The 27,841-nt window shown below is 43.1% G+C and overlaps 1 protein-coding gene across 1 annotated transcript; it reads left to right on the forward strand.

Moving 5' to 3' along the window:
- The first annotated feature begins 11,756 nt into the window (after window positions 1–11,756).
- On the forward strand, window positions 11,757–26,485 carry LOC115107053 (G1/S-specific cyclin-D2-like). Its single transcript, XM_029630415.2, has 5 exons — window positions 11,757–12,310; window positions 13,294–13,509; window positions 15,829–15,988; window positions 18,000–18,148; window positions 23,106–26,485. The coding sequence occupies exons 1-5, from the start codon at window positions 12,119–12,121 to the stop codon at window positions 23,292–23,294; spliced, it is 906 nt and encodes a 301-aa protein (XP_029486275.1). The 5' UTR covers window positions 11,757–12,118; the 3' UTR covers window positions 23,295–26,485.
- Window positions 26,486–27,841: the final 1,356 nt, after the last annotated feature.

Genomic DNA, 27,841 nt, shown 5'->3' on the forward strand with positions numbered 1-27,841 from the left:
TCCTTGTATGTACCACTCTCTTGAGGAAGCAGACACAGCTGGGTAGTTATAGCTATGTTGTTCTTCTTCCCATTTTAACAGTCAGATTGAAAGCAGGACACAGTGTACACTGTCATAGCCTGTTTGTCCACTTATATGGCTGCCTGTATGTCTGTCTGCTTACCGGTAGGTGCGTTGTCAACTGACTTCCTTTGCTTGTGTCATCTGCTAACTAGGATAGGATAAAGTAATCCTTCTCACCCCCCCCCCCCCCTTAAAATATTTAGATGCACTATTGTAAAGTGGCTGTTCCACTGGATGTCTTAAGGTGAACGCACCAATTTGTAAGTCGCTCTGGATAAGAGCGTCTGCTAAATGACTTAAATGTAAATGTAAATGTAAATGTTGACTTGCCCTCTTAAATGCACTGTAGTGCTGCATGGAAGAATGGGTCATGTTGTTCAATGCAACTTCCTACCTAAAGCTGCAGCAGCCCCCCAACTCTGTGTTTGTGGGAACTGGGAAAATCCACAGGACCTTCATAGGCACCCTAGTGTGTACCTACTGGGCACAGATGTCATTTCAACATCTACTTTTGATTTACATTTGGTTGGGTTGTCAACGAACAGGAATTCAATGTGAAATCAACAAAGAATGTCACCATGTCATTGGCATATTTTCCAGCACACCCTCTCCCAACTGGTGAGCTAGCTGTCGAGGCAGCAACAGTGCCTGAGGGAGGAAATTATTGTAGCATATGGGAATGCGTTATCACTCCTCTTTCCCCCAGTAGATCCCTCATGCTTCATACTGTACGCCACACTTGGTAGAACCTTATCAGTTAGATGTGAAGAAACACATGTTGCGGCTCTGACCGAATGACATGTTTTCTTTCTGTCCAACCTCTTGATTTGAATTGTTCCTGATGTGTAGTGTCAGCCAATGTCTATTTATTTTCTTTCTTTAAAAAAAAAACTATTTTCTACATTGTAGAATAACAGTGAAGACATTAAAACTATGAAATAACACATGGAATCATGTAGTAACCAAAAAAGTGCTAAACAAATCAACATATATTTTATATTTGAGATTCTTCAAAGTAGCCACCCTTTGCCTTTGTGACAGCTTTACACACTGTTGACATTCTCTCAACCAGCTTTGTGAGATAGTCACCTGGAATACATTTCAATTAACAAGTGTGCCTTGTTAAAAGTTCATTTGTTGAATTTCTTTCCTTCTTAATTCGTTTGAGCCAATCAGCTGTGTTGTGACAAGGTATGAGTGGTATACAGAAGACAGCCCTATTTGGTAAAAGACCAAGTCCATATTATGTCAAGAACAGCTCAAATAAGCATATAGAAACGACAGTCCATCATTACTTTAAGACATGAAGGTCAGTCAATGCGGAACATTTCAAGAAAGTTTTTTCAAGTGCAGTCACAAAAACCATCAAGCGCTATGATGAAACTGGCTCTTATGAGGACCACCAGAGGAAAGGAAGACCCAGAGTTACCTCTGCTGCAGAGGATCAGTTCGTTAGTGTTACCAGCCTCAGAAATTGGAGCCCAAATAAATGGGACTACCTGACATGATGACTCCTTGCTGTCCCCAGTCCACCTGGCCGTGCTGCTGCTCCAGTTTCAAATGTTCTGCCTTATTATTATTCGACCATGCTGGTCATTTATGAACATTTGAACATCTTGGCCATGTTCTGTTATAATCTCCACCCGGCACAGCCAGAAGAGGACTGGCCACCCCACATAGCCTGGTTCCTCTCTAGGTTTCTTCCTAGGTTTTGGCCTTTCTAGGGAGTTTTTCCTAGCCACCGTGCTTCTACACCTGCATTGCTTGCTGTTTGGGGTTTTAGGCTGGGTTTCTGTACAGCACTTTGAGATATCAGCTGATGTACGAAGGGCTATATAAATCAATTTGATTTGATTTGATTTGATTTAAAGGACACCAATAATAAGAAGAGAATTGCTTCGACCAAGAAACACGAGCAATGGACATTAGACCATGGATATCTGTCCTTTGGTCTGATGAGTCCAAATTTGAGATTTTTGGTTCCAACTGCTGTGTCTTTGTGAGACACAGAGTAGGTGAACGGATGATATCTGCATGTGTGGGTAGTGTGGAGGAGGTGTGATGGTGTGGAGTTGGTTTGCAGGTGACACTCTGGGATTTATTTAGAATTCAAGGCACACTTAACCAGCATGGCTACCACAGCATTCTGCAGAGATACTCCCTCCCATCTGGTTTGCGCTTAGTGGGACTATTATTTGTTTTTCAACAAGACAATGACCCAACATACCTCCAGGCTGTGTAAGGGCTATTAGACCAAGACGGAGTGTGATGGAGTGCTGCAGTAGATAACCTGGCCTACAAAATCATCCGTCCTCAACCCAATTGAAATGGTTTGGGATGAAGGAAAATCAGCCAACAAGTGCTCAGCATATGTGGGAACTCCTTCAAGACTGTTGGAAAGGCATTCCAAGTGAAGCTGGTTGAGAAAATGCCAAGAGTGTACAAAGCTGTGTGTGCAAAGAATCTCACATCTCAAATATATTTTGATTTGTTTAACACTTTTTTGTGTTACTACATGATTCCATATGTGTTATTTCATAGTTGTGATGTCTTCTTTATTGTTCTACAATGTAGAAAATAGTAAAAATAAAGAAAAACCCTTGCATTAGTAGGTGTGTCCAAACTTTTGACTGGTACTGTATATTGAAATGCATTTGCCAAATGTCATGTTGGTTCTTGTTGTTAGCCGGCACACAGTGGAAAGTGGCTGTATCATGTTCCCCTTGTATGTACCACTGTCTTGAGGAAGCAGACACAGCTAGGTAGTGATACCTCTGTTGTTCTTTCCTTTTTAACAGATTGCAAGCAGGTCACAGTGTAGACTAATAGCCTGTTTGTTTTGAGGAACTGGGAATCTCCACAGGACCCCATATTCACACTAGTGTGTACTCACTGGGCACAGACATCATTTCAAGGTCTCGTTTTGATTGAGTTGTCAACTAATGTGAATTTAACGTGAAATCAACAAAAATGTTGGTTTTTCAAGACCAATCGGTTTTCCATGTTGATTCAATGTCATCACATTTCAGTTGTTGTTTTTTTATGATGTGGAAACAACGTTAATTCAACCAGTTTTTATCCCAGTGGGTATACCCTGGGCCTACAAACACACACTCAGTTTACACACCCAGGAGTAGTGGTCTCATAATGAATGACTACCATTACAGCAAAGGACATGGAGAAAAGAGCCACACCTTCAATGCTCTGTCATGTCTACAAACATCTCAGTTTGGATAATCACTCCTCCCACACTGTGCATTGCAGAGATTCCTGAAAATCTTTGGTCTCTTTACCAAGACTTCAATTTGATTAGTTTGAAATGAAAATGTCCTGTTGCATTGTGGTCAGTTTCATTGCTCAATGTTTTATCCAGTTGCTCAGTTTTGTGCGTTGTGCAAGATAGAATAAGTCCTCCGTTATTTTTCCCCATTGAAAGTCCTCCTCCTCCTTGGGAGTATTTATGTATACCAGGGCTAACCATAAAGAGAGCCTCCCTTAGCCTTCATTTCCTCATTGACAGTGGGAATCCTGACCAAGGGCCTGAGCTCCAGCACAGCCATCACTCCAACCATAACACATGCCTCACTACTTCCTGTTATGGATGCTTACATAAGGCTCGGAAACACAGACATCCAAGGTCGTCCAATTCCAAAAACAGCCAGGACACCTTCTCTGTATTTGGCATCAATGAAAGTTCCAATAGGGTTATTATTCTGTAACCCAACCTTGCTTTTTTCTTATCAAGATATTCCCCAGATGACAGAATTACAGTATGTTCATCACTGTGTGTAAATTGATGACGGCAGGTGGATAAAGCAAGATTTTTGATTATGATTTGTTTACATGGCTTTAGTCTGACATAGAATAATGGAAAAATTCAGCTTCCAGCAGAAGAAAGTTTGTTTTTTTGAACATTGGATATGTCACATTCGTCGTTCCTAGAAATTAAAAGGCTACAACGATCTGAGTGCACTGTATGTCTGATGGATTTGATAGATGGGCACCATCCAACAGTGTGCTATGTAGGTCAGTGTGATGGCCTGATGGGCCATTTTCCCAGTCCGGAAGACCACGGAGGATCCGAAGCGATGGGGGCCAAAACTGGACGAGTGATCCCCAGGGATGTGGCCTTGGTCCTGGGAAATGGTGGCCCAGGGTGAGCCTGGAGCATCGCAGCAAAGCCTCGGCAGCACTGTGAACCTCGCTTTCTCCTCTCACACAAGTGGACCGGCTGGTGTGGGGCTTGACATTGGAATAATAATGTTTAAGGGGAAAAAGACTCTGGGCCTCTATTCTTCTTCCCAGAGTTTTAGTGGGAAGAATCGATGACTTCCTCTCGTTTGACCTCAAAGAAGAGGGAGGGATATGTCTCTTCAGAGGTGTATCTGGTATTAAAATACCCAATAGAGCGATCTGAACAGTCCTTGTGGGAATTTTGTAGTCTGATTGTATATCACTTGATTCTCAAAATGTTGAAATAAGGCTTGTGTGTGTGACATGTTGTGTGTATAATATACCTGCTACTCTCTTGAGTGGTCCCTTCATAATGGCATAGTCAAAACCCTGCTCTCTGATTGGCCCCAACCTTTATTAGGACATTATGATATCATAATAACATTTCTTTCTGATTGGCCCCTTCATAATGATGTCATACCCCTGCTCTCTGATTGGTTCCTCATTATGACGTCATCATAACCCTGCTCTCTGATTAGTCCATCATAAGAACATGATATTATGAAAGGACAAATCAGAGAGCAGGGTTATGACAATGTCATTATGATGCACTAATCAGAAAGCAGAGTTATGATGATGTAATAATAAGGGGTCAATTTTACATTATACACATTGTCTTATACTGTGGCGTTGTTGAATACTCTTTTCTGATGGGCTGGATGTCACGTTCTGACCATAGTTCTTTTGTGTTTTCTTTGTTTTAGTGTTGGTCAGGACGTGAGCTGAGTGGGCATTCTACGTTGTGTGTCTAGTTTTCCCGTTTCTATGTTTGGCCTGATATGGTTCTCAATCAGAGGCAGCTGTTAGTCATTGACTCTGATTGGGAACCATATTTAGGTAGCCTGTTTTGTGTTGGGTTTTGTGGGTGGTTGTCTTCTGTCTTTGTGTGTCTACACCAGAACGAACTGTTTTGGTTTTTTCACATTTGTATTTTGTAGTGTTCACGTTTATCGTCTTTATTAAACATGATGAACACTAACCACGCTGCGCTTTGGTCCTCTCCTTCGTCCATAGAAGAAAGCCGTTACACTGGAAGGGTATTCGAGAGCTTGCATTATTTCCTTAGAACTCTGGTATTAGCACGGTAGAATTCAATGGCTATAGTTCATTCTTATATGTTTTATGTTTGTGCTGCTTTTGAAAGTAAAAGTCGAATTGAAAATATTATTGGCATTGTTGAATTCGATTTTCATAATAGCAAGCTAGCACTGATGGTTTGGTTAGCTAGACTAGCAAGTCTGTTTGTTTGGTTACCAAGAAAACTACTGTAGCTATTTAGTAAACTTGCTTTCTACTTCAGTGGATGTTTTACACATTTCTACCTGCAAATGGACACATTTCTAGAGGCAAATGTGTTAAATTATAGCCATGGTATAAAAGCGATAATCAACTTGAAACAATGCAACTCCGTGGAGGGTCAGTTCCACTCCGCTAGCACGATGTGGAACACACCATCCATGGAGTTAATTTTGTTCTATAATATGCATAGCCTCTCGTTGATTATCCCTTACAGAACCCTGCTCTCTGATTGTTTGTTCATAATGACATCATAACCCTGCTTTATGATTGGTCCCTTCATAATGCCATCATCAGCCTGCTCTGATACACCTCCCATTTCTTGGGTGTCTCTAACTTTGTATGTGACAACACCAGTATCAGGTTCTATTAGTTTCTTATCCAGGTTTGTATTTCAACTGGTTTTCACTGTGGAGAAAGAAAGTGCTTATTGCCCTCTTGCTAAATAAAGATCCAGCCTGTCGAACTGAATTTAGGCTCCCAAAGTAATGTGTCATGGGAAAAAAGACATGGGAAAACAGTGACCATACTTCTGAACGGACGGACAGGGAATTATGGGAGAACAATTAAACATATTTTCAGTGTAATTTGGAGGAGGAGGAACAGAAGAAGAAAAAAGACATGACTTATTACAACACCACATTATTGAGCAATCAACACTGGCTCCAATCCATTCATGGATCTCATATTTCTCCAATTGAGTTTTGAGATTAGATTATTGCAGTGTGCAGTATGTGAAATTCTTTGGCTTGGTCCAAAGGAATGCCCTGGTGGGTACAGAGCACTGACATACCAGCCTGATGGACCACGCTCTGATCCCAGGCAGACCACCGCAATACTGGTCCCACCCTGGTCAGGTCAGCCTCCTCTGCCTCCCTGGTCCTCCACGCCAGGAAAGAAATCACAGGATCAAATCCAGGCCGTGTCCCAGGGGATGGGGGGTAGCATGGGGAATGGTCACTGCCGGTCACACCGACCTCACCACTCTAATTCATATTATGGCATTTCCTGCAGATAAGGTGATAAGGCTGGTATGCCTGGTGCTTATCTCAGATCTTCTCTAGGCTATTTGGAATGTAAGATTATGCAATCTTGTTGGGATTTTTTTTAAATTACCATCGTAATGTGAGACTGTTTGTTTGTTTGCTTTGTTAATTGCCGGTCTCTGCTGCTGGACTGGTTTGTGGTGAGCGGTTTGGGACCGTAGTGGCCACAGCCATCTCTGGGCGATTGGCCATACCGCCCCCACCCTATGGTCCCTGAGTGCGCTAACCAAGCCTGTGCTACAAGATTGTACTAGACCCAGCCAAGGTTCCTAGAATGGCTTTTCACTTTGAGAGAAATATGTTGGGAAATCAGTCAGAAAGACTTACTGTACCTCACAGACATGGATGGCTTTTTCCCTTGAATTGCTTGAAGCCCAGCAGTGTCCCCAGGATATTGCTGTGTTTGAGGATAACACTCCATGCTTGCTCCAGACCTGGGTTCAAATACTATATGACGTTTTTCAAATTTGTTGGGCGTTTGCTTTAGCTTTGCTGGAGTGCCAGGTGAGCGGGGTTTGCACTTTTGGGGATTTTTCTATTGGTCCAGTAAGCCAGGCAAGCTCAATCAAGCACAGATAAAGTATTTGAAATATGGTAATTATTTCAACCCTGGTCTGGCTGGATGGAATCCAAGTCCCACTTTGGGCTGCACGATGACTTCCATCGTCCTGTTGAATGGCTGAGTCTGGCGACAGGGGAGCTCTCTCATCCTGCGTCCTCCCTCAATCTAATCAAGCAATGAGGCCAATAAGGTGAATTAAGATGTGAGCTGAGATGGCTATTCTCTCACAGAGTTCTCTTTGTGCCTGGTATAGGAATATAAGGCCCATGGTTAGCATGCATCACACACAGGAAAGGAACAAGGCCCCCAGAGCAGACCCAGGAGTCTACCCTCCCCTGCTAGTGATTTATAGGGAGTCGAATCACCTTGCTATAGCAGTTTTCAAAGCACTTTCTTCAGCCATGCGAGCTATGGCCCCATTTCCTCCTTTCTCTCTGGAGGGAAATGTAAGTGTGCTGGGGAGGAAATGTTGCAAAGACGGAGGGAAGTCACAGAGACAAAGAAAGCAATGTTATTTGGAGACAAGTGGGGTCAGCGCTTTAAAATAAACTTCTCTGAAAATGTTTTACTGGAAACTGCTCGCCACTGATTAACACACCATGTTTTCAACAGGCTACAGAACAACAGCAATCATCCGTTTGTACAGAACTTGTTTGGGACGAGGATACTGTATCGCACCAGCTACTCTGTTGGTCTATCTGCCCCCTGGGCCTGTCTTCCTGTTGGACATCCTGTCCCTGATGAATCAGCCTTTAAAGAGGATGCTGGTGGTCGCAAGGACACACCCCCTCAGCCCAGCACAACCAAATACAGCATCCTCCCCATTCAGAAAGCACCAGCCGACGCTGCTGCTGACAGGAGCTCCCTCACCGGAATATTTTTTGTTTGTGTTCTCCCTTCCCCTGATCTTTGACCGCAGAGACCCAGTCCACTTGTGACAGGCAGCCCACTGCCTATTGGCTCCCACTCAGACCGCTTCCCTTCTTCACTGCCTTGAGATGTCTGTGATGTGAGGAGAGGAGAGGCAACCGGAGGGCGAGGAAGGGAACTGACTCAGTGGAGGCTGATGAGGGGAGGATGGCTCATAATAATGGCTGGAATGGAGCGAATGGAATGGCATCAAACACATGGAAACTGTGTTTGATTTAGTTGACACCGTTGCACTAATTCCGCTCCAGCCATTACCACAAGCCCGTCCTCCCCAATTTGGGTGCCACCAACCTCCTGTGAACTGACTGTAAAGCTGACAGACTGAGCAGCACGGGAGGGGGAGGGGGGGCTCAGCCTCAGGCTGGTTAGTTACATAACGCAGAATCCCTCTACCAAGTAGGGCATTCACAGAAGCTACTTCACTCGCTCATAGCCTACACACTGTATGAACAGGTTGACATACAAAGACCCCGTCTCAGGCTGGGCAGAGTGCGCTCCTCCAGGCGTCAGAGGATGAGTTTTGTTCTCTGTTCAGAGGAGAGGAGAGGATGTGATCTCACCCAGTAAAAATCCAACCTATTTTACTAGCTGCTCATGACTTAATTCAAGCTCCCCTCTTCCTCCTTTTGCACCCTCTCTCTTTTTTATATTTTACTAGGCAAGTCAGTTAAGAACACATTCTTATTCACAATGACTGCCTAGGAACAGTGGGTTAACTGCCTTGTTCAGGGGCAGAATAACAGATTTGTACCTTGTCAGCTCGGGGATTCGATCTAGCACCCTTTCGGTTACTGGCCCAATGCTCTAACCACAAGGCTACCTGCCTCCCAACTCACTCCTGAGTGTATGGAAGGGACAGAGTAGGCTAATGTTCTCGAAGCGATGCTGTTTACAAGATAGAGACACAAGCTGATGGACGTCAGAGAGAGAGCTAGAGGGAGAGAGAAATAGAGGGATAGTTGTATATAGGAGGGGCTGAGAGAAGGTTGGATAGAGCCACTGACTCAGGTCTGTGTTCAAGACCAAAGACAAACACGGAAGTGCTTACTATCTCAACGTTGTCTTCTTAAATGTTGCCATTGGGTTTTGTATAAGAGCTTTCAGTTTCACTGAGATTCTCTCAATGCACAATGTGGGAAACACCCCTCCTTTTCCTGTTCTGAATGTATAGTTCTTTCCTTTCATTTCTCTCTAGCTCGTCTGAGACTAAATTGAACTGTTTATGCATGTCTGCATAGACTACGTCTGTGTGTCTGTCTATGTAAATATTTTATTATCTTCCCTCAGTCTTCAACAGGACTCAAATTGAAAGGAATGACTTAGGCTGCAGTCAGGCCAACCCACATGCCTTTTGCTCTATGGTTTTTATTCTGTGCCAGGTCAGCTTTTCCGCATTCACTGGCTTCTTCATAGGTTTACTTTGCTCTGGAGAAGAACCTTAGGAGTGATGGGAGTCTCTTATGTAAAATGCTGACTACCCTACACATACATAACTCTATTGAGTGTGTTAACCCCATTACCACACACAAACCTTGAAGCTGTGCTCGTCATGTCCATTACCCAATATCTGTAATGTAATTATCTCACAGCATTGGCTCCCAGTACTACTCTACAGCTCTGAGAGAGGTTCTTACCGCATTGACTCCCAGTACCACTCTACAGCTCTGAGAGAGGTTCTTACCGCATTGGCTTCCAGTACCACTCTACAGCTCTGAGAGATGTTCTTACCCCCATTGGCTTCCAGTACCACTCTACAGCACTGAGAGAGATTCTTACCCTCATTGGCTTCCAGAACCACTCTACAGCTCTGAGAGAGGTTCTTACCCTCATTGGCTTCCAGAAACACTCTCCAGCTCTGAGAGAGGTTCTTACCCTCATTGGCTTCCAGAACCACTCTCCAGCTCTGAGAGAGGTTCTTACCCTCATTGGCTCCAAGTGCCACTCTACAGCTCTGAGAAAGGTTCTTACCCTCATTGGCTTCCAGAACCACTCGCCAGCTCTGAGAGAGGTTCTTACCCTCATTGGCTCCAAGTGCCACTCTACAGCTCTGAGAAAGGTTCTTACCCTCATTGGCTCCAAGTGCCACTCTACAGCTCTGAGAGAGGTTCTTACCCTCATTGGCTCCAAGTGCCACTCTACAGCTCTGAGAGAGGTTCTTACCCTCATTGGCTCCAAGTGCCACTCTACAGCTCTGAGAGAGGTTCTTACCCTCATTGGCTTCCAGAACCACTCTCCAGCTCTGATAGAGGTTCTCACCACTGACTGTTCACACACAGGCATTCCAGCCTGGAATGCTCCTCTCTGCTGCAAATAAATTAAAATACACTTTGTGCCTCTTCATGTGCCATCGTGATGCTCTGAGTTGTCCCTGAGGGTCAGGCTGTCATGAAAAACTCTGGGCCCTGGCTATGTGGGCACTCTATAAGCAGGTTTGGCAGTTAACTGACACTTCATGGTGGAATTTATTTACCTGTTTTGCTTGTATTACTCACTCGATCACACATCATTCTTAACATAATGACGTTGACCTTCAGAACAATTTCAGGGATTAGCTAATATCTTTCTTTACCCCACTATCTTTCTCTCCCCAGTGTGTGTGTGTGTGTGTGTGTGTGTGTGTGTGTGTGTGTGTGTGTGTACTCGTCTTTCTCTGACCCTGGTGACATCCTGTGATCTGTTCTGATCTGAGGGCCTGTAAGTCTCGGAGCCCCTGCTCTAATGGGTTCAGTGGGCTGGTATGCAGCAGGAATCTTTGGATCAAGGTGATTTCACGCTCCTCCACGTTTTCCCAGGGCTCTGCCCAGTCTCTGTTACCTCTGTGCGACTTGGACTGTGTGATAGTGGCTGACACGTGTTATCTTTAGACACATGCACACACAGCAGCACTGAGCAAAGGGAGCTTTATCTGTCTGACACCTCCGTTTCCCCCAAGGTTTGGATTATGCTGCCTGGTATGAACATGGCAGCCAGGGTTCCATTTGGTCTCCAGCTGAGACTCATGCACACCATAACTGAGTTATTTAGCTTGTTCCCCCATAGGTCTATATTAATTGCATATCTGTCTGACCTGAAAGTGGAATGCAAACTGAATGGTTTCAGCCTGTCCTCTTTGAAGTAAAACTAATCCAACTAACCTTGACATTCCCATAGAGACAATTCCCCCTCTCTTTCTGCGCATTCTGTTCTCACAAAAACTCAGAATATGTGGCATATTTAATTTAGTTATTTTTGGTAATGGTTGTGAAGGAGGAAATGTGTGTAATCATCCCAGTAAGATGTTGCTTTTTCAGCTCAATGGTTTTTAGTTCCTTTTTCAACAGTATAGGATACTGTTCTGTAAACATTGAGTTAGTTGAACTAAAGAAAAACTTGCAGTTTAGTTTGCTAGATTCCAAGCTCTTGATAATTAACACATTAAGTGCCAATTAAGAATAGCCTAGTCATATTCGTTAGCCGTAGTAGAAGCAGTAGCCTGGTTAAATATGACAAACTAAGATGTAAGAGATACAGAAACCTCACAATGCTACTGTGATCGATTAGGTTAATGTCTGACATTTCTTTAGCCTAATGTTCGATTTCACTGCATCAGCGCATGTGTGAGACCGGAGTTGGGGTGGGGAGAGGGACAAGTAAAACGAGTGAGGTGGCATTCATCCGGTTCCTGCTTCTAGCAACACAGCAAAAGATAGATTGTACAACAAGCGTTTGCTCTGTCACTATAGCCTAGCCAACTATTGTGCAGAATGAGATATGCTTGCATCATAGCCAATAGACTACCCTGCGTTTATTCAGACTTCAATAAGCGGCAAGTAGCCTAAAGCCCAGGGCTGAGAGGAAACAGGCTATCGAGAGGCAGGACTACGCTGGAATAAACCCTGCAGTCTCACCCATGCTTCCTCCCGAATAGCCTTCTTCTCCAGCTGTTTTACACTGTCCCCACTACTGTTTTGACGTTATTTATTTTTTCTGCAAAGGAAAGAACCGAACCATGGAACTTCTTTGCTTCGAGGACAAAGTCGTGCTTGCCCAAATTGACCCCAACATTCTCTATGACGACAGAGTATTGCAAAGTCTGCTAACCATAGAAGACAGGTTTCTACCGCAATGTTCGTATTTTAAATGTGTCCAGAAGGACATTCAGCCACATATGAGGCGAATGGTTGCAGGATGGATGCACGAGGTTTGTGAGCGTTTTTAGCCTACATGTGCATTGGTCAGGTATTGTGCTGTTTTCAATGCATTTGTGCATTAGTCAGGTATATTGTTTGAGTGTATATCTCTCACTCTAATAAGTGTGCTGTGTATAGTATGATTTGATTTATCTAAAACAAATGAGCCTACAAGGGTGTGTGTGTTTTGTGTAAGAATGTTGCATGTTGCACATAGGAGCATGTTCTAATAACTGTAATACGTTTGTCTATTTATTCAGATGGTTTATTAAAGTTTCATAGCATGGTTGTTTTGAGAGCTGACATGTTGCCGAATTTTTACAATTTAATTCACTGAGACATGACCCATGCAGGGCATGTGGTACCTGGGAAGTTCCACCAGGCTAGCTAAAGTCATCACCATACATTTAAGTTCGCTGAATGTCAATAATATTGGATTGTATCGGTTATGGAATCAGTTAAATGAAAGAAGACATTCTAAGCTTCATTTTCATGTTGAATCTATACAATTTGTCCGTTCTAAATAATTATGACAATTTTTTTGAAAAAAATATTTTCACTTCTTGCTGCCTCAAAATAGCAAGCACGCACAGGCTACTTTAGTTTTTGCCATTATAAACTTTAATCAAGGACAATTTACTTTCTCAATTTTCGGGAATGGTTTATGAATGGCTTGTGAACATTACGCATACAATTTTCCTGCTGTAGCTAATTTATTTATATTTGTAATTATTTTTTGAAAATATGACGGACATGGCGAAGTGAGCTGCGTGGGTGTTTGGGCACGACTTCCGCTACAGGCTATAACGAATGAGAGCTCTTTGATATACTTTGATATTTAAGCTTTTAATGCGGATCCACTGAATGAATATCGACAACATTTGGTTTCCCCATCATGCAAATATTGAAATGGGATTTCTGCAGACATGAATGTAAATATTGATAGAGTAATAAAAAATATTAGGCCTAATATAATAATATTATCTCCCACCAGGTTTGTGAAGAGGAGAAGAGTGAGGAAGACGTTTTCCCCTTGGCTATTAATTATTTGGACAGATTTTTAGCGGTGGCGCCCACTAGAAAGTGTTATTTGCAACTTCTAGGAGCTGTATGCATGCTCCTTGCAACAAAGTTAAAGGAGAGTCGTCCATTAACTGCAGAAAAGCTGTGCATGTACACAGACAACTCCATCACACCAAGGGAGCTGCTGGTAAGAAACTATTGTTTTCTCTTAATGCATGGAAAAGTATGCAATTAAAACATCATACATTCGTGTATAGCCCAATAATTGTACAATATTAAAGTTTTTGTTTAACCATATTTGGTTAAATATATCAGTGTACAGTTCTGGAGACTGATTCATTCCTTGGCCATACAGTGGGCCTATGCATGCATGAGGAGAGTGCCTGATCAGGTCTGAGCTAAAGTGGCCTGTGTTGCCACCTAGTGGCAGTTATCCAGTTTGTCTTGTGGTAGAAGGATTTCAACATTTCAAACATTGTGGATTAATCATTTGTAGAAAGGAACAGTCGTGCATAAATCCACAAGGGTTATATTAATATCCACTGGCTGAGGAAGTTTATATACATTAGTTTCATAATATCCAACTGTGTTTTCCTGACCACTTTCTGTTAATTGAACGATTGGTCTCTCTTAGGGGACTGTTATTCACAGGTTATTCCTGTGAACCCCCCCCCCCCCATGGCATGTCCCACCCATGTTGCTCAAGTGTCCAAATATGAATCACCATAGGAGAGCTATAGGACTGTGTCCTCTTCTCCTCTGCTGTCCAGCTGCCGGGGTTACATCATCACACAACCCCTGTGCTCGAGGTTTCCTAGGAAAAAGTGAATGGAAACTTATAGGTAGAGGCTGGTCCCAGATGTGTTTGTGCTGTCTTGCCAATTCCTAAGGTCACAGTAATGCCAACTCATGCTAGACGGCACAAACAGACCTGGGACCAGGATGGTGAAATTGAGATTCTTTGTCAATGAGCCACTGCTGGTGCATCAGCTGAGAGAGGGGAATTCAGGGGTTTTCTAGCAAGGGCAGCTGTCCAGGAAGTGAGCGCAGCAGTGACAATAGGACAGACCTCCCTGCACATCTTCAGTCAACATTCTCCACGGTCTTACCATAGGTTAATCGTTTGCATGTGTGGCGCTGCGCTGGTAGGGAACACATATAGATTAATGAAGTCCCGCTGTATGGCTGACTCTTGTTCTGGGCTGCCCCTATAATCTGAGAGAGCCGCTCAGAGAGGGGCCTGTCCCTGTCCACGCTAACAGAGGGGTTTCAGTAAACATGGGCGTTCCCTGCCACAGTCTCCATCTCGGGTTGACCCATCATTTCAAAAGAGGAAACCAGTCGGGGGGGGGGGGGGGGGGGGGGTCAGCTGAATTTATCACATTGGCTGTTTTGTTCCTTTCCTTTTCCCCTTGGGGTGAGGCTGCTTTTAACATGAAAGCTCCCCGCAGCGTGCTAACCAACACGGGTGGTGCAGACCAAAGACGCTAGCTAAGGCTTGTGACAGGAAGGAAGCAACTGTGGCTGTGATGCTGCTGTCTGGCTGGAACCAGTGGCGAGGCTCGACGCGTCACATGAAGAGTAATGGGAGAACCATGCAGAACGAGAGAGAGTGTCAAGGAAAATGTTGCTTTGGTGTTGAATGATATCTCCTCTGAATTGAGACGGACTTGTTGGTATGCATGGTATTTCATGGCAAACAGAAGAGGAACAGGATCAACACACATCCCCTCAATACCCTATAGTGCAACAGAAAAAAACCATTAAAAGTCCCATGATGGTAGTGACTCCCCATTACTGCTTATCACTTAACCATCATTTCACATTTGACTTTTAATAAAGTATTTCAGTTGTGTATATTACACTTGTTTTATTTGAGGACTATTATTTCATTCCAAGTCATCTCATCTCTGTAGAGCTGCTGCCTATTGTCTGACAAAATCACTATTTTAGTAGTGCTTCAATGTAAATAAGGCATATTTTTATTACTGCTGAATACAATCAATCTATTTTCAGGTAGATTCCTTGCGAAGCAACAGCTGCTCTCTATATCACCTCATCGTGCATTGATCTCTCTTCCGTAGCAGGCGTAAAATAAACCCAGACCGGACAAGTAGATGCGCAATAGATTATGGTTATTGTAGTTAATTACTTCGCTAAACTATATAGAATATTGGCCTGTTGGAAACGACAACACCCTACTACATCGCACAGTTCAGGCTCAATATGATTTATCTCTAGAGAAACTGGATGATGTGCCCATTGAGCTCACAGAAAAAGGAGAAAAAACAAATGGCATTCTAATAATTGAATAGACAATTAGTAGTTTAAAAAACATTTAAAACGTTTAGCACTAATACCCTATAAAGTGTCAGCAGCTTATAAACCCAGCTCATGCATTTGTTGACAGTAAGGCTGAGTAAAGTGGTGAATGCATAATAATGATCCACAAGACATTACAATTCTTCTCATGCTTTGTTTTCTTCCTTCTCTCTCTGTCCTCTAGGAGTGGGAGTTGGTGGTCCTAGGGAAGTTGAAGTGGAACATGGCGGCAGTCATCCCAAACGACTTTGTGGATCACATCCTGCACAGACTGCCCCTGCCCAAAGATAAGCTATCTGTGGTCCGCAAGCACACACAGACATTCATCGCCCTGTGTGCCACAGGTAATAACAGGAAATTACCTCAGGAGAACTTCTGCTTCCTGATAGGATAGTCTCGCCTTTTTTCTCGTTAACAATCTATCTGACATTGTGACTCATTGTTGATTGCACTCATCTGACCCTCTACTCAGCAGTCTAAGGGCAGGGACCACAAACACACATCCATCCAATGGCTGCTCTCCACGTCTCTTCCCATCACTGGAACGCTGAACGTAGCCTAATGGGGTCATCTTTACATTAGAACGGCTGCTAAAAGCAGATGCAAGCAGTATCGAGAGCACTTTGAGCATATAAGGAATTAATAGTATAGTTAAAGGAGGCTGGGAGAATCCTCTCAGTGCGTGTTGTTTAGGTTAGCCTCTCCCTGTGATGACAGTGGGTGGATGAGTCTCCTCGCCTGCTGTTTGGCTCCCCTTCCACCTTCTCCTCTGTGGACTAGGGTACAGCAGCTGTGGGTCTCTCGCTCTCTCTCGCTCTCTCAAAACAAACACACACACAGAGGTCCTTCCAGGTTTGATAAGTCAGAACTGGCAGCCAGTGGTCTTCCTTCCTCCCCTAGTCAGACTCTAAGGGTGAATCCCAATGGGTTTGTTTCCTTTATCCTACTGTATTGTTTACCTTTTATTTAACTAGGCAAGTCAGTTAAGAACAAATTCTTATTCACAGTGACCGCCTCGGAACAGTGGGTTAACTTCCTTGTTCAGGGGCAGAACGACAGATTTTTACCTTGTCAGCTCAGGGATTCGATCTAGCAACCTTTCGCTTACTGCCCCAAAACTCTAACCACTAGGCTACCTGCCCTACCTCCTATGTCCTTGTTCTGATTGAATGGACTGCAGTAATAAGACAGTCTGATCTAGCTGACCTGATCTAGCTGCTGCTCTCTCTCTCTCCTATATATTACATCTTTCACGTCAGACAATTTTAGAGGGAGGAAATGTAACTTAGGAAAAAAGTCCACTTTGATGTATTGAGATTTACTGCCATGCGTCTCTTTGATCCGATCTGGCCCATAAATCCTTGTTTACTACAATATGGTATTCAAGCCATAGGCTCCTTCAATGAGGTTCATGCCCTGTGGCTGTTTAGTGCCATTTTAGTGTTGCATTTTTTTATTTGGGTGTGTTTCAGCGGTCTCCCCACTATTCATAAGCAGCCCGTTTTATATCACAAGCGCAAAACAGCCACAATAAAAAAAGAGTGCTGTGGTTTAGCAATAATGTAAATGTTTGGGGGTTTATGTGCTGCTCTGAATGTTGTTCTCATGACAGGGGAGCTCTCTGGCCTCTGCACAGCTGGCCTCTTGAAGAGACGAGAGTGGTTGGACTACTCCCTGGGGTTGATCCAAAGCTATCAGTCGCATCCTCTTTCTATAAAGAGAGAGAAGGCCACAGCACAGAGACCAGGGTCTGTGCTTGGCTGGACTGTGCTTGGGCTAGAGCTGGAGCTAAAGCTAAACCCAGTCCACTTTAGGGATGTTTCCTTTCCTCCAGGCCTGCTTCCTCCCTCCCCCGCCAGCAGGCAGGGCTATTGTCGCTGAGCGCTCTGGGCCTGGTTGATGGAGGACAAGAGGGAGTAGTTTCTGGAACTCATTGCTCACTGAGTAGGAGGATTCCTGCTATGTTTTCCTAATCACAGCTGAGGCAGAGCGAGGGAAAACACACAGGCTCCACCACGGCCATGTTGGACATGTGTTAGACTGTGGGAAAGTTGGGTTAAGCTCTTTAAAAGCTCATATTAAGAGATTATGAAGATGTTTGAACGTCTTTAAATGCTCAGCTACTTCATTTGGACTACATCTTGACTTGATAGTGCGTCTTGTGTTAGTCTGTGGGAAAGTACAGTTCAACTCAGTTCGTAGCTTTATATTGTAGATTATATCCCCTCTAAATGCTTCCTCACTACTCCTTGACTTGAATGTGCAACTATGATTGTGATTTGTCACCCCTTGACTGTTGTGAACTCACTGATGTCCGACAGGTGACTGACGGATCACGTTGTCTCTTATCCTCAGATTTCAGCTTCGCTATGAACCCCCCCTCCATGATCGCTACGGGCAGCGTGGGGGCGGCCATCTGCGGCCTGCAGCTGGACCAATCAGACCAGGCCCTGAGTCGAGACCGTCTGACTGACCTGCTGGCCAAGATCACCAACACAGAGGTGGTAAGTAGTGTCTATAGCCTGATCCCAGGTCTGTTTTTAATGTTTGGCCAATTCCTTGTTATGTCAATGAATGACAAGGCGTTAGCAAGACAGCACAAACAGATCTGATATCAGGCTAGGTAAGTGCTACATGGCAGACATTTTAGGAGCATGGCGGGAAACTTTTGAAGAGATGGTAATATCAGTGTTGGCGAGCGTATAGCACAAAATACTTCATGTGTTCCAACAATGAGCACCGACACCCTCTTTGGCTGCCTGTTAGACTTAGCTATTCACCAACGTTCCTGGGCTTGGAGCACGGAGATCTTCCTGGTAAACAAGAGCGATGCTACAGTATGCCTGCAGTAGTCGCACATTGAAGCTATTTACTTTTCATGGAGTCAGAGCCTGTGGGTCTTGGCTCGGGACCTAGACTGCAGCTATAAAGAGCAGAGGCAAGGGAATGTCTTCTTAGAACCCAGGGCCCACATTCTTGTGGTAGAACACAGGCAGGCAGGCAGTTCCTTTGCATGGCTCCCACTTTAACTCTTCTCTTATGCCTAACAGAGGCTCCATCTTTCCAGGCGAAATGGCAGATGAGAAACACACAGATTTCCTAACTCCTTAAGATGACATGCATTGAGAGCTCTCACACCATATATATTAGTGGAGGCTAGTGGGAGGAGCTATAGGAGGACGGGCTCATTGTAATGGCTGGAATTAAATGAATGGAACGGTATCAAACATATGGAAACCACATTTTTGAGTCTGTCCCATTTATTCCATTCCAGCCATTATTATAGCTCCTCCCACCAGCCTCCACTGCTGTATGTATGTATGCATGTATGTATGTATGCATGTATGTATGCATGTATGTATGTATGTATGTATGTATGTATGTATGTATGTATGTATGTATGTGTATATATGTATGTATAGTGGGGCAAAAAAAAAAATGAGTCAGCCACCAATTGTGCAAGTTCTCCCACTTAAAAAGATGGGAGAGGCCTGTAAATTTCATCATAGGTACACTTCAACTATGACAGACAAAATGAGAAAAAAATCCAGAAAATCACATTGTAGGATTTTTAATGAATTTATTTGCAAATTATGGTGGAAAATAAGTATTTGGTCACCTACAAACAAGCAATATTTCTGGCTCTCACAGACCTGTAACTTCTTCTTTAAGAGGCTCCTCTTGTCCTCCACTCTTTACCTGTATTAATGGCACCTGTTTGAACTTGGTATCAGTATAAAAGACGCCTGTCCACAACCTCAAACAGTCACACTCCAAACTGCACTATGGCCAAGACCAAAGAGCTGTCAAAGGACACCAGAAACAAAATTGTAGACCTGTACCAAGCTGGGAAGACTGAATCTGCAATAGGTAAGCAGCTTGGTTTGAAGAAATCAACTGTGGGAGCAATTATTGGGAAAGACATACAAGACCACTGATAATCTCCCTCGATCTGGGGCTCCACGCAAGATCTCACCCTGTGGGGTCAAAATGATCACAAGAACGGTGAGAAAAAATCCCAGGACCACACGGGGGGGGACCTAGTGAATGACCTGCAGAGAGCTGGGACCAAAGTAACAAAGCCTACCATCAGTAACACACTACGCCGCCAGGGACTCAAATCCTGCAGTGCCAGACGTGTCACCCTGCTTAAGCCTGTACATGTCCAGGCCCGTCTGAAGTTTGCTAGAGAGCATTTGGATGATCCAGAAGAAGATTGGGAGAATGTCATATGGTCAGATGGTAAAAACTCAACTCGTCGTGTTTGGAGGACAAAGAATGCTGAGTTGCATCCAAAGAACACCATACCTACTGTGAAGCATGGGGGTGGAAACATCATGCTTTGGGGCTGTTTTTCTGCAAAGGGACCAGGACGACTGATCCATGTAAAGAAAAGAATGAATGGGGCCATGTATCGTGAGATTTTGAGTGAAAACCTCCTTTCATCAGCAAGGGCATTGAAGATGAAATGTGGCTGGGTCTTTCAGCATCACAATGATCCCAAACACACCACCTGGGCAATGGAGTGGCTTCGTAAGAAGCATTTCAAGGTCCTGGAGTGGCCTAGCCAGTCTCCAGATCTCAACCCCATAGAAAATCTTTGGAGGGAGTTGAAAGTCCGTGTTGCCCAGCAACAGCCCCAAAACATCACTGCTCTAGAGGAGATCTGCATGGAGGAATGGGCCAAAATACCAGCAACAGTGTGTGAAAACCTTGTGAAGACTTACAGAAAACGTTTGATCTCTGTCATTGCCAACAAAGGGTATATAACAAAGTATTGAGGTAAACTTTTGTTATTGACCAAATACTTACTTTCCACCATAATTTGCAAATACATTCATTAAAAATCCTGCAATGTGATTTTATTGGATTTTCTTTCTCATTTTGTCTGTCATAGTTGAAGTGTACCTATGATGAAAATTACAGGCCTCATCTTTTTAAGTGGGAGAACTTGCACAATTGGTGGCTGACTAAATACTTTTTTGCCCCACTATGTATGTATGTAAATGTGTATACACACACACACACTGCCTTCGGAAAGTATTCAGACCCCTTGCCTTCCACATTTTGTTAGGTTACAGCCTTATTCTAAAATTGATTCAAAAAATAAATCATCAATCTACACAAAATACCCCATAATGACGAAGCAGAAACAGGTTTTTAGAAATGTTTGCTAATTTATATATATATTTTTAAACAGAAATATCACATTTACATAAGTATTCAGAGCCTTTACTCAGTCCTTTTTAAAGCACCTTTGACAGCGATTACACCCTAGTGTCTTCTTTGGTTTGACGCTACAAGCTTGGCCAACCTGTATTTGGAGAGTTTCTCACATTCTTCTCTGCAGATCCTCTCAAGTTCTGTCAGGTTCGATGGGGAGCGTTGCTGCACAACTATTTTCAGGTCTCTCCAGAGATGTTCGATCGGGTTCAAGTCCGGGCTCTGGCTGGGCCACTCAAGAACATTCAGAGACTTGTCCCTAAGCCACTCCTGCATTGTCTTGGCTGTGTGCTTAGGGTTGTTGTCCTGTTGGTAGGTGAACCTTTGCCCCAGTCTGCGATCCTGAGCGCTCTGGAGCAGGTTTTCAATCAAGGATCTCTCTGTACTTTGCTCCGTTCATCTTTGCCTTGATCCTGACTAGTCTCTCAGTCCCTGCTGCTGAAAAAACATCCCCACAGCATGATGCTGCCACCACTATGCTTCACTGTAGGGATGGTGCCAGGTTTCCTCCAGATGTGACGCTTGGCATTCAAGCCAAAGAGTTGTCGCTTGGTTTCATCAGACCAGAGAGTCTTGTTTCTCATGGTCAGAGTGTTTAGGTGCCTTTTGGAAAACTCCAAGCATGCTGTCATGTGCCTTTTACTGAGAAGTGGCTGCCATCTGGCCACTCTGTTGCAGAGATGGTTGTTCTTCTGGAAGGTTCTCCAATCTCCACAGAGGAACTCTAGAGCTCTGTCAGAGTATCCATCGGGTTCCTGGTCACCTCCCTGACCAAGGCCCTTCTCCCCCTATTGCTCAGTTTGGCTGGGCGGTCAGCTCTAGAAAGAGTTTTGGTGGTTCCAAACTTCTTCCGTTTAAGAATGATGGAGGCCACTGTGTTCTTGGGGACCTTCAATGCTGCAGAATTGTTTCGGTAACCTTCCGCAGATCTGTGCCTCGACACAATCCTGTCTCGGAACTCTACAGACAATTCCTTTGATCTCATGGCTTAGTTTTTCCTCTGTAATGCACTGTTAACTATGGACCCTTATATAGACAGGTGTGTGCCTTTCCAAATCATGTCCAATCTTTTGAATGTACCACAGGTGGAATCCAATCAAGTTGTAGAAACATCTCAAGGATGATCAATGGAAACAGGATGCGCCTGAGCTAAATTTCGAGTCTCATAGCAAAGGGTCTGAATACTTATGTAGGTAGATAACCTGTTTTCGCTTCGTCATTATGGGGTATTGTGTGTAGAATGCTGAGGATTTTAATTTATTTAACCCATTGTAGAATAAGGCTGTAACGTAACAATGTGGAAAAAGTCAAGGGGTCTGAATACTTTCTGATGGCACTGTATATGTATATATACTGCAGATGTGAATCTATAATTTTACGCCACAGTCTAAATCGCTGTTTTGTTGTCTAAGATATTTCTTTATCACTGTAAGTCTGCGCTCTTGGCTTACACAAAGGAACCTGAGGCCAGTACAGCAGCACACAGGGACTCAGGGGCCACAGTCAGTCTAAGACGAGGAACAACCCAGCAGCTCTCGATAGACCTGTGGTTATTATGTGGCCATGGCAACGCTGGCGCCAAAACTGCGGCCCATTTAAGTTTTAGTTATCTGTACATTTCAAAGGAATGTTGGCCTCTTTGCGAGCTGTGTGCGCTCTTTAGGGCCCGCGCTTTCGGCTCCAGAGTCAGACCTCCCACGAGAGGATGCACGGAATCAGGGCAATTACTTTTGAGATTCACCCGCTGTGTCCTGAGTGATGAGAAAGGTTTCTTTGGTGTCAGGGCTGCGGTGTTCCTCTCAACAACCCAATGGGCCTTGGTCAAAAATGTTGCACTATAAAGGGACTATGTAACCACTTGTAAGTCTAGCCCATTATTGACTTTAGGACAATTAGGAATGTTCTACCCACACCTCACGTGTGTTTAGGAGGATTCAAGGGCCCAATGAGTCGCCACTCTCTGCCTGGTGTCTGTGTGCGCTGGTACCCATTGTTCTAGTGACTGACTGGTCATGAAACAGGCACGACCACCTATCACAAGACTCCTAATACCCTCCCGGTCTGGCCTGCCATGCATGTGACCAAAGCTGTTCCAATAACAGTCAGATGTCGAACGTGTAACTGCATGACAGTGTTAACTGTTCGTCCACAGGTGTCTGGGGTCAATCAAGAGTGTGTGTACAGCACCTAAAGTAGAGGTGTTAGTGTATTGATGTCTCTTCTCTGTGTCTGTTGCAGGACTGTCTGAAGGCGTGTCAGGAGCAGATAGAGAGGGTGTTGGCCAGTAGCCTGCAGCAGGAGCAACAGCAGCAGAGGCAGATGGCCCAAGGCAGACCGGGCAGCAAGGCCATGGAGCAGCAAGACCAATCCAGAACCCCAACAGACGTTTCCAGCACCCCAACAGACGTACGCGACGTCAACCTATGAGCCTACCCCCCCCCCCACCACCACCACCACCACCACCATCTACAAGAGTGACGCCCACCAGCGAGCTCCCAACAATTACGTCGCTTTGTCAATCTATGGGATCTATAACAACATTCGCAATGAGCTGCCAGCACATACACCAAGTCAACCAATGAACTCCCACCACTAAATGTCACACCAACCTACGAGTTCCCACCCTTGTTTGTTAAGTCAACCTGTGAGGTCCCACAAAGTTTGGGTTGGCAATCTATGAGCTCTCAACAGCATTATGCTGGAATTATCAACTGATAAGAACTTTTACAAACAATATAGAGAATAGGTTAAAAAAAAAAAAATGGGTGGCTCCCATCTATATTTAGCTGGTCACATATTGACATATGTGCCATACTGAATTAAACAAGCTCTTTTAGACCCAATGTATTTGAAAACGTGATAGTGCCTTAGGTTTGCAGAAAGGAAACTTGAATAGATTTGCATCATTGAATTATTAAATATAGAAATATTCGTTTTTTTACTTGATAAAAATACAAAATGTAGTTTTTCACTCTAAAAAAGCTAGCAAAAACATGTATTATTCATATTATTGTATTTTAATTATTGTTATTCTAGATATTGTTATCATTATTTCAATATAATTTAGTTTTATGATTATTATAATAATTGTTAATCATTAGTAAGCATTTATCAATTTCACAGTGGCTGGGTGTTTCCCTCAATTTCAAATACAGGAAGCCCCTGTACTGTGCATTACATTAAGTACTGGTTTGGTTCTGCACAGTGTTCATACACCTTTATTTAGGAGAAGCTAATGTACAGGATGAAGAGAGCGGTATCTCCTGCCTGCTTAGCTCTGCATCTGTAGCACTGCTTCCTATTTATGCTCTTATATGCTGGCCAGGAGAGGGCTGGGCCCACTCACACAGAACACAAAGGGAGCGAGAGGGGGTAGAGAGACACAGGTAAGGAGTCCTGAGGGTGTGTATATACTGCCCCTTAAGGGTGAGAGCAAGGACAGAACAACTATCAGCTGTTAAGGTCTTGATTTCATTGCCAAGTTAATACCAAGCCAATATTTACTTTCTAATTGAACAAAGCTATTTTTGTTATATGTTATTGGGTTGTGTGCTCTGAGAAACTCCTGCATGTTATTAGAAAATGATTGGGGATCATATATACCTTTTTATACCAGGGAGCACTGTTTTAAGTCTTTCAGTAAAGTTGGCGTGAAAGCATGTTTTTGTTCTGGGTCAGACAAAGCCAATACTAGAGAAAGGGAGACGGCATGTTGGAAGGATGGTCTTAGTCTGGAGATGAGAATGAAACTACAGTTGTTTGTTAGTGTCAGATGGATTGTTAAAAAAGTTTTGTAGAGTTGGGAGTGTGGAACATTTAGAGCAGTGAAAGTTTGGCAAAAGTGGAGAGTGAGAGGAGATGGCAAAAAAACGGAGGTTTTGAGAATGGAACTAGAGACGGCACGATTGGTGCCATGAAATGAAGGACTTGCAAACAGTTCAAATGAGGGGGAAATGGATGAAGACATGGTAGGAAGCTCTTGTGGCACACCAGAACAAGCCTGTTCTTGATTGGAAGGGCTGCAGGCGGTTGTCATTCTGATAGGTCAAGAGTTGTTCACGAGGGAGCAGTTTGGTGTGCTGGAACATTTCCTGTAAGGGCCTCCTGTTAAATCCAACTAGATATTTAAGTCATGGTCAAAGACTTGGATCAACCTAAATGCACTTTTAAAAACATGTTCCTTAAAAGCTGAAGGGGATGGTGATCAAATGGGGTAGGTGGGTTTTCTAATGTTTTATTTTTTTATAATTTTATTTTTTAATTTTAAGTTATTTGATATTCTCTGGGCTGGATCCCCACTTCGGGTGATGCACAAGGACTAGAAGGAATTTCCTGACCAATGAGTAGGAGAAGGGTTTACCAACATGGAACCAAATCAATTGCAATGCAAACCTAGAAAAGCATTAAAAATCACATCTAGACTTGATTATTTGATTACATCCATTTAACTTGAATTTTATTTTTGCCTGCTTCATATCCAAGTCAATATGATGGTCCTAAGAAAGGATTACACAATGTTTTTTTCTGGTTCATAGTTTTTCTTGTATTTTGTTTTGCTCCACAGTTCAGCTTGTTTTTCAGAGAGGAAAGAAATAACATACGGACTTTAATCCTATTGGCAGAAAACTTTGCTCTTTACTTTTGGCAACCACGTTCACCAATGCAGAAAGTATTTAAAACCTATTTTCTTTCTCTCATGAAACGCAATTTGCTATAAACTGAGAAAAGATATGGGTAAGCATTTAAAGTTTTGTTTGTGTTAATTACTTAAATTAATTGAGTGATTTAAGTGATGAAAGACTAAATGGATCTGTTTATCTTTGATATCTTTTTCTTGCTGCTATTAAGCCTGTTGTTTTTCAATCTTAGAATTGTGATATTCACTTGTGCTGCTAAATTATGAATTTTAAAGTATCCTATTTCCTTGCTTTTTCCTTGCTGTATGTAAACTGGTGAGCGGTAAAGTGGGACACGTCTTCGACTGGAAGTACCTTCTGCAGTTTTCTAAAATAGCATGTTTTACTCTTTCCATTTATCTGGTGTTCTGTCGTTTCCTTGCTGCATTCTACCATTGAAATGTTGTTGTACCTCAGGTTCATTGGACAATACCTCACAACTCAGCAGTTTTTCAGGGAGTTAGTGGAATCAAATCTGACTCTGATGCGTTTTGATAGGTTCTAGATTTTTTTCCTGGATGAGAGGCAGGAGATTCACGTGGCACCTCCTCTCTTCAGACAACAGAAGTTCCTTGTCTTCCGTCAGTTTACACTGATCTGTCGTTGGCCAAGTAAAGGACCAAATACCAGGTATTTCATATACCTAGTGCTAAATAAGAGACGGCTATATAAAATGTATTTTGTATCTTATTTTTCCTACTTCTGAGTTACAACCTAATTGGCACATTTCGGGTCAGTGTATTGGATTAAGTGGAATGCATTTTGTGAGGTACCTATTTAGTGAGTTTGTTTTTTATATGATCAAAAGATGTTTGTGTGGATAACTGTGTGATTCCAGTTTGTTTTGACCCCCACCACTGCCAACCACATGTACCTCAGAAGTGTCTGATCCACAACTTCTGTTCAATAAATTTGACCCACAAAAAAAGTGAAGCATCTTTACTGGCTAGTAATGTACTTCTGTTCTGTGCTGGTTAAGGGAAGGTTAACCTCATCTCCAGGCTCAAATTGATGGTGTATAGAGAGCCAGCTGGTGGATGAGATAAAGGGAAGGTGAAATGTGTAGAGTGATTGGGTTGGTGGTGGTGTACTGTGCAGGTAAGTAACTATGCAGGCCCATATGAAGGTAAGTTAAAGCTTGAAGGGTGGGCTTCTCATTTGATTGAAGATATGCTGCACCAAAAGAGTATTTTGTGTCTGCAGCTATAGGCTTATCTGACCTAGTGGCTGTGGGTTCAAACTTCTTATGGGGTGGGCTCCTTATGCCAGAACCAGAGACTCCTTCAAACTTTCTTTGTAATTTTGACAATGAGAGTTGCAAAAATGTATACAATAGCACACATCGATGATATTAAACCCACAACCTCTTGGCTGTAAGTCAGTGCTATGCCGATTAAACCACCAAGTCTGTACCCCTTTCTTGCAGACAAATGACCAAGTGGCCTCGAGTGGAATCGTATTCATATTTTACGCCACAAAATCTGGTGTTTATGTAAAACTGTTTTGCTATATTTCAGTCTTCTGTGATTTATATAAAGTGTAATATTGGGATGCAGACAAAAAATGTATACATTTCAACTCTAAATCTGATATGGTACTGTTTTTATTTCTTTTTTTTAAATAACCATATGTGTTAAGATTATCAAGAAACACTGCGTGACCCTGATACTGCCCACTGCAGTAAAAAGTGAATGTTTCTTCTTCCTCTCTATGTTTGACGTTAAGAGTTGCAGAAATCCACACTGAAATGTAAGAGTAGAGGATAAAACCTTCAACTCTCAGGTGCAAGGTATGGTTTTAACCTCTGAGCCACAGACTTTTTCACACTTTTTATACTCCTTGTAATTTTGACATAGAGAGAAGCAGAAACACGCACACACAATATGATATCTGAACCTACAAATTCTTGGCTGCATGGTATTGTTTAAACCACAGAGCCACATACCTCTTCACACTTCTTACAGTTCTCTGTATATTTGACATAGAGTTTTGGAAATGTACATTAAAGCACAAGTTGTTTGGGTATTATATATTCTCACTAACAATTGCAGTATTGAATCATCAGAGGTGACATACTAGTAATGAGTTACTACTATATAGCAGCTTTCTTTTAGATAAAATATACAGAGTGGTAAACAACCTAATCTTGAAGAAAATATATCCAACTCAAATTGAATGGTTTTGTACCTTTTCAGTTGCAAGCATCCTTAAACTCCCTCTTTACTTCAATGAATAGGCTACATTTATCACATACCATTACACACCAATGGCTGGTGGGCTTGCAATCCAATTCGGATC

This window comes from Oncorhynchus nerka, linkage group LG23, assembly GCF_034236695.1.
Source record: "Oncorhynchus nerka isolate Pitt River linkage group LG23, Oner_Uvic_2.0, whole genome shotgun sequence".
In the NCBI taxonomy this organism is placed as follows: domain Eukaryota; kingdom Metazoa; phylum Chordata; class Actinopteri; order Salmoniformes; family Salmonidae; genus Oncorhynchus; species Oncorhynchus nerka.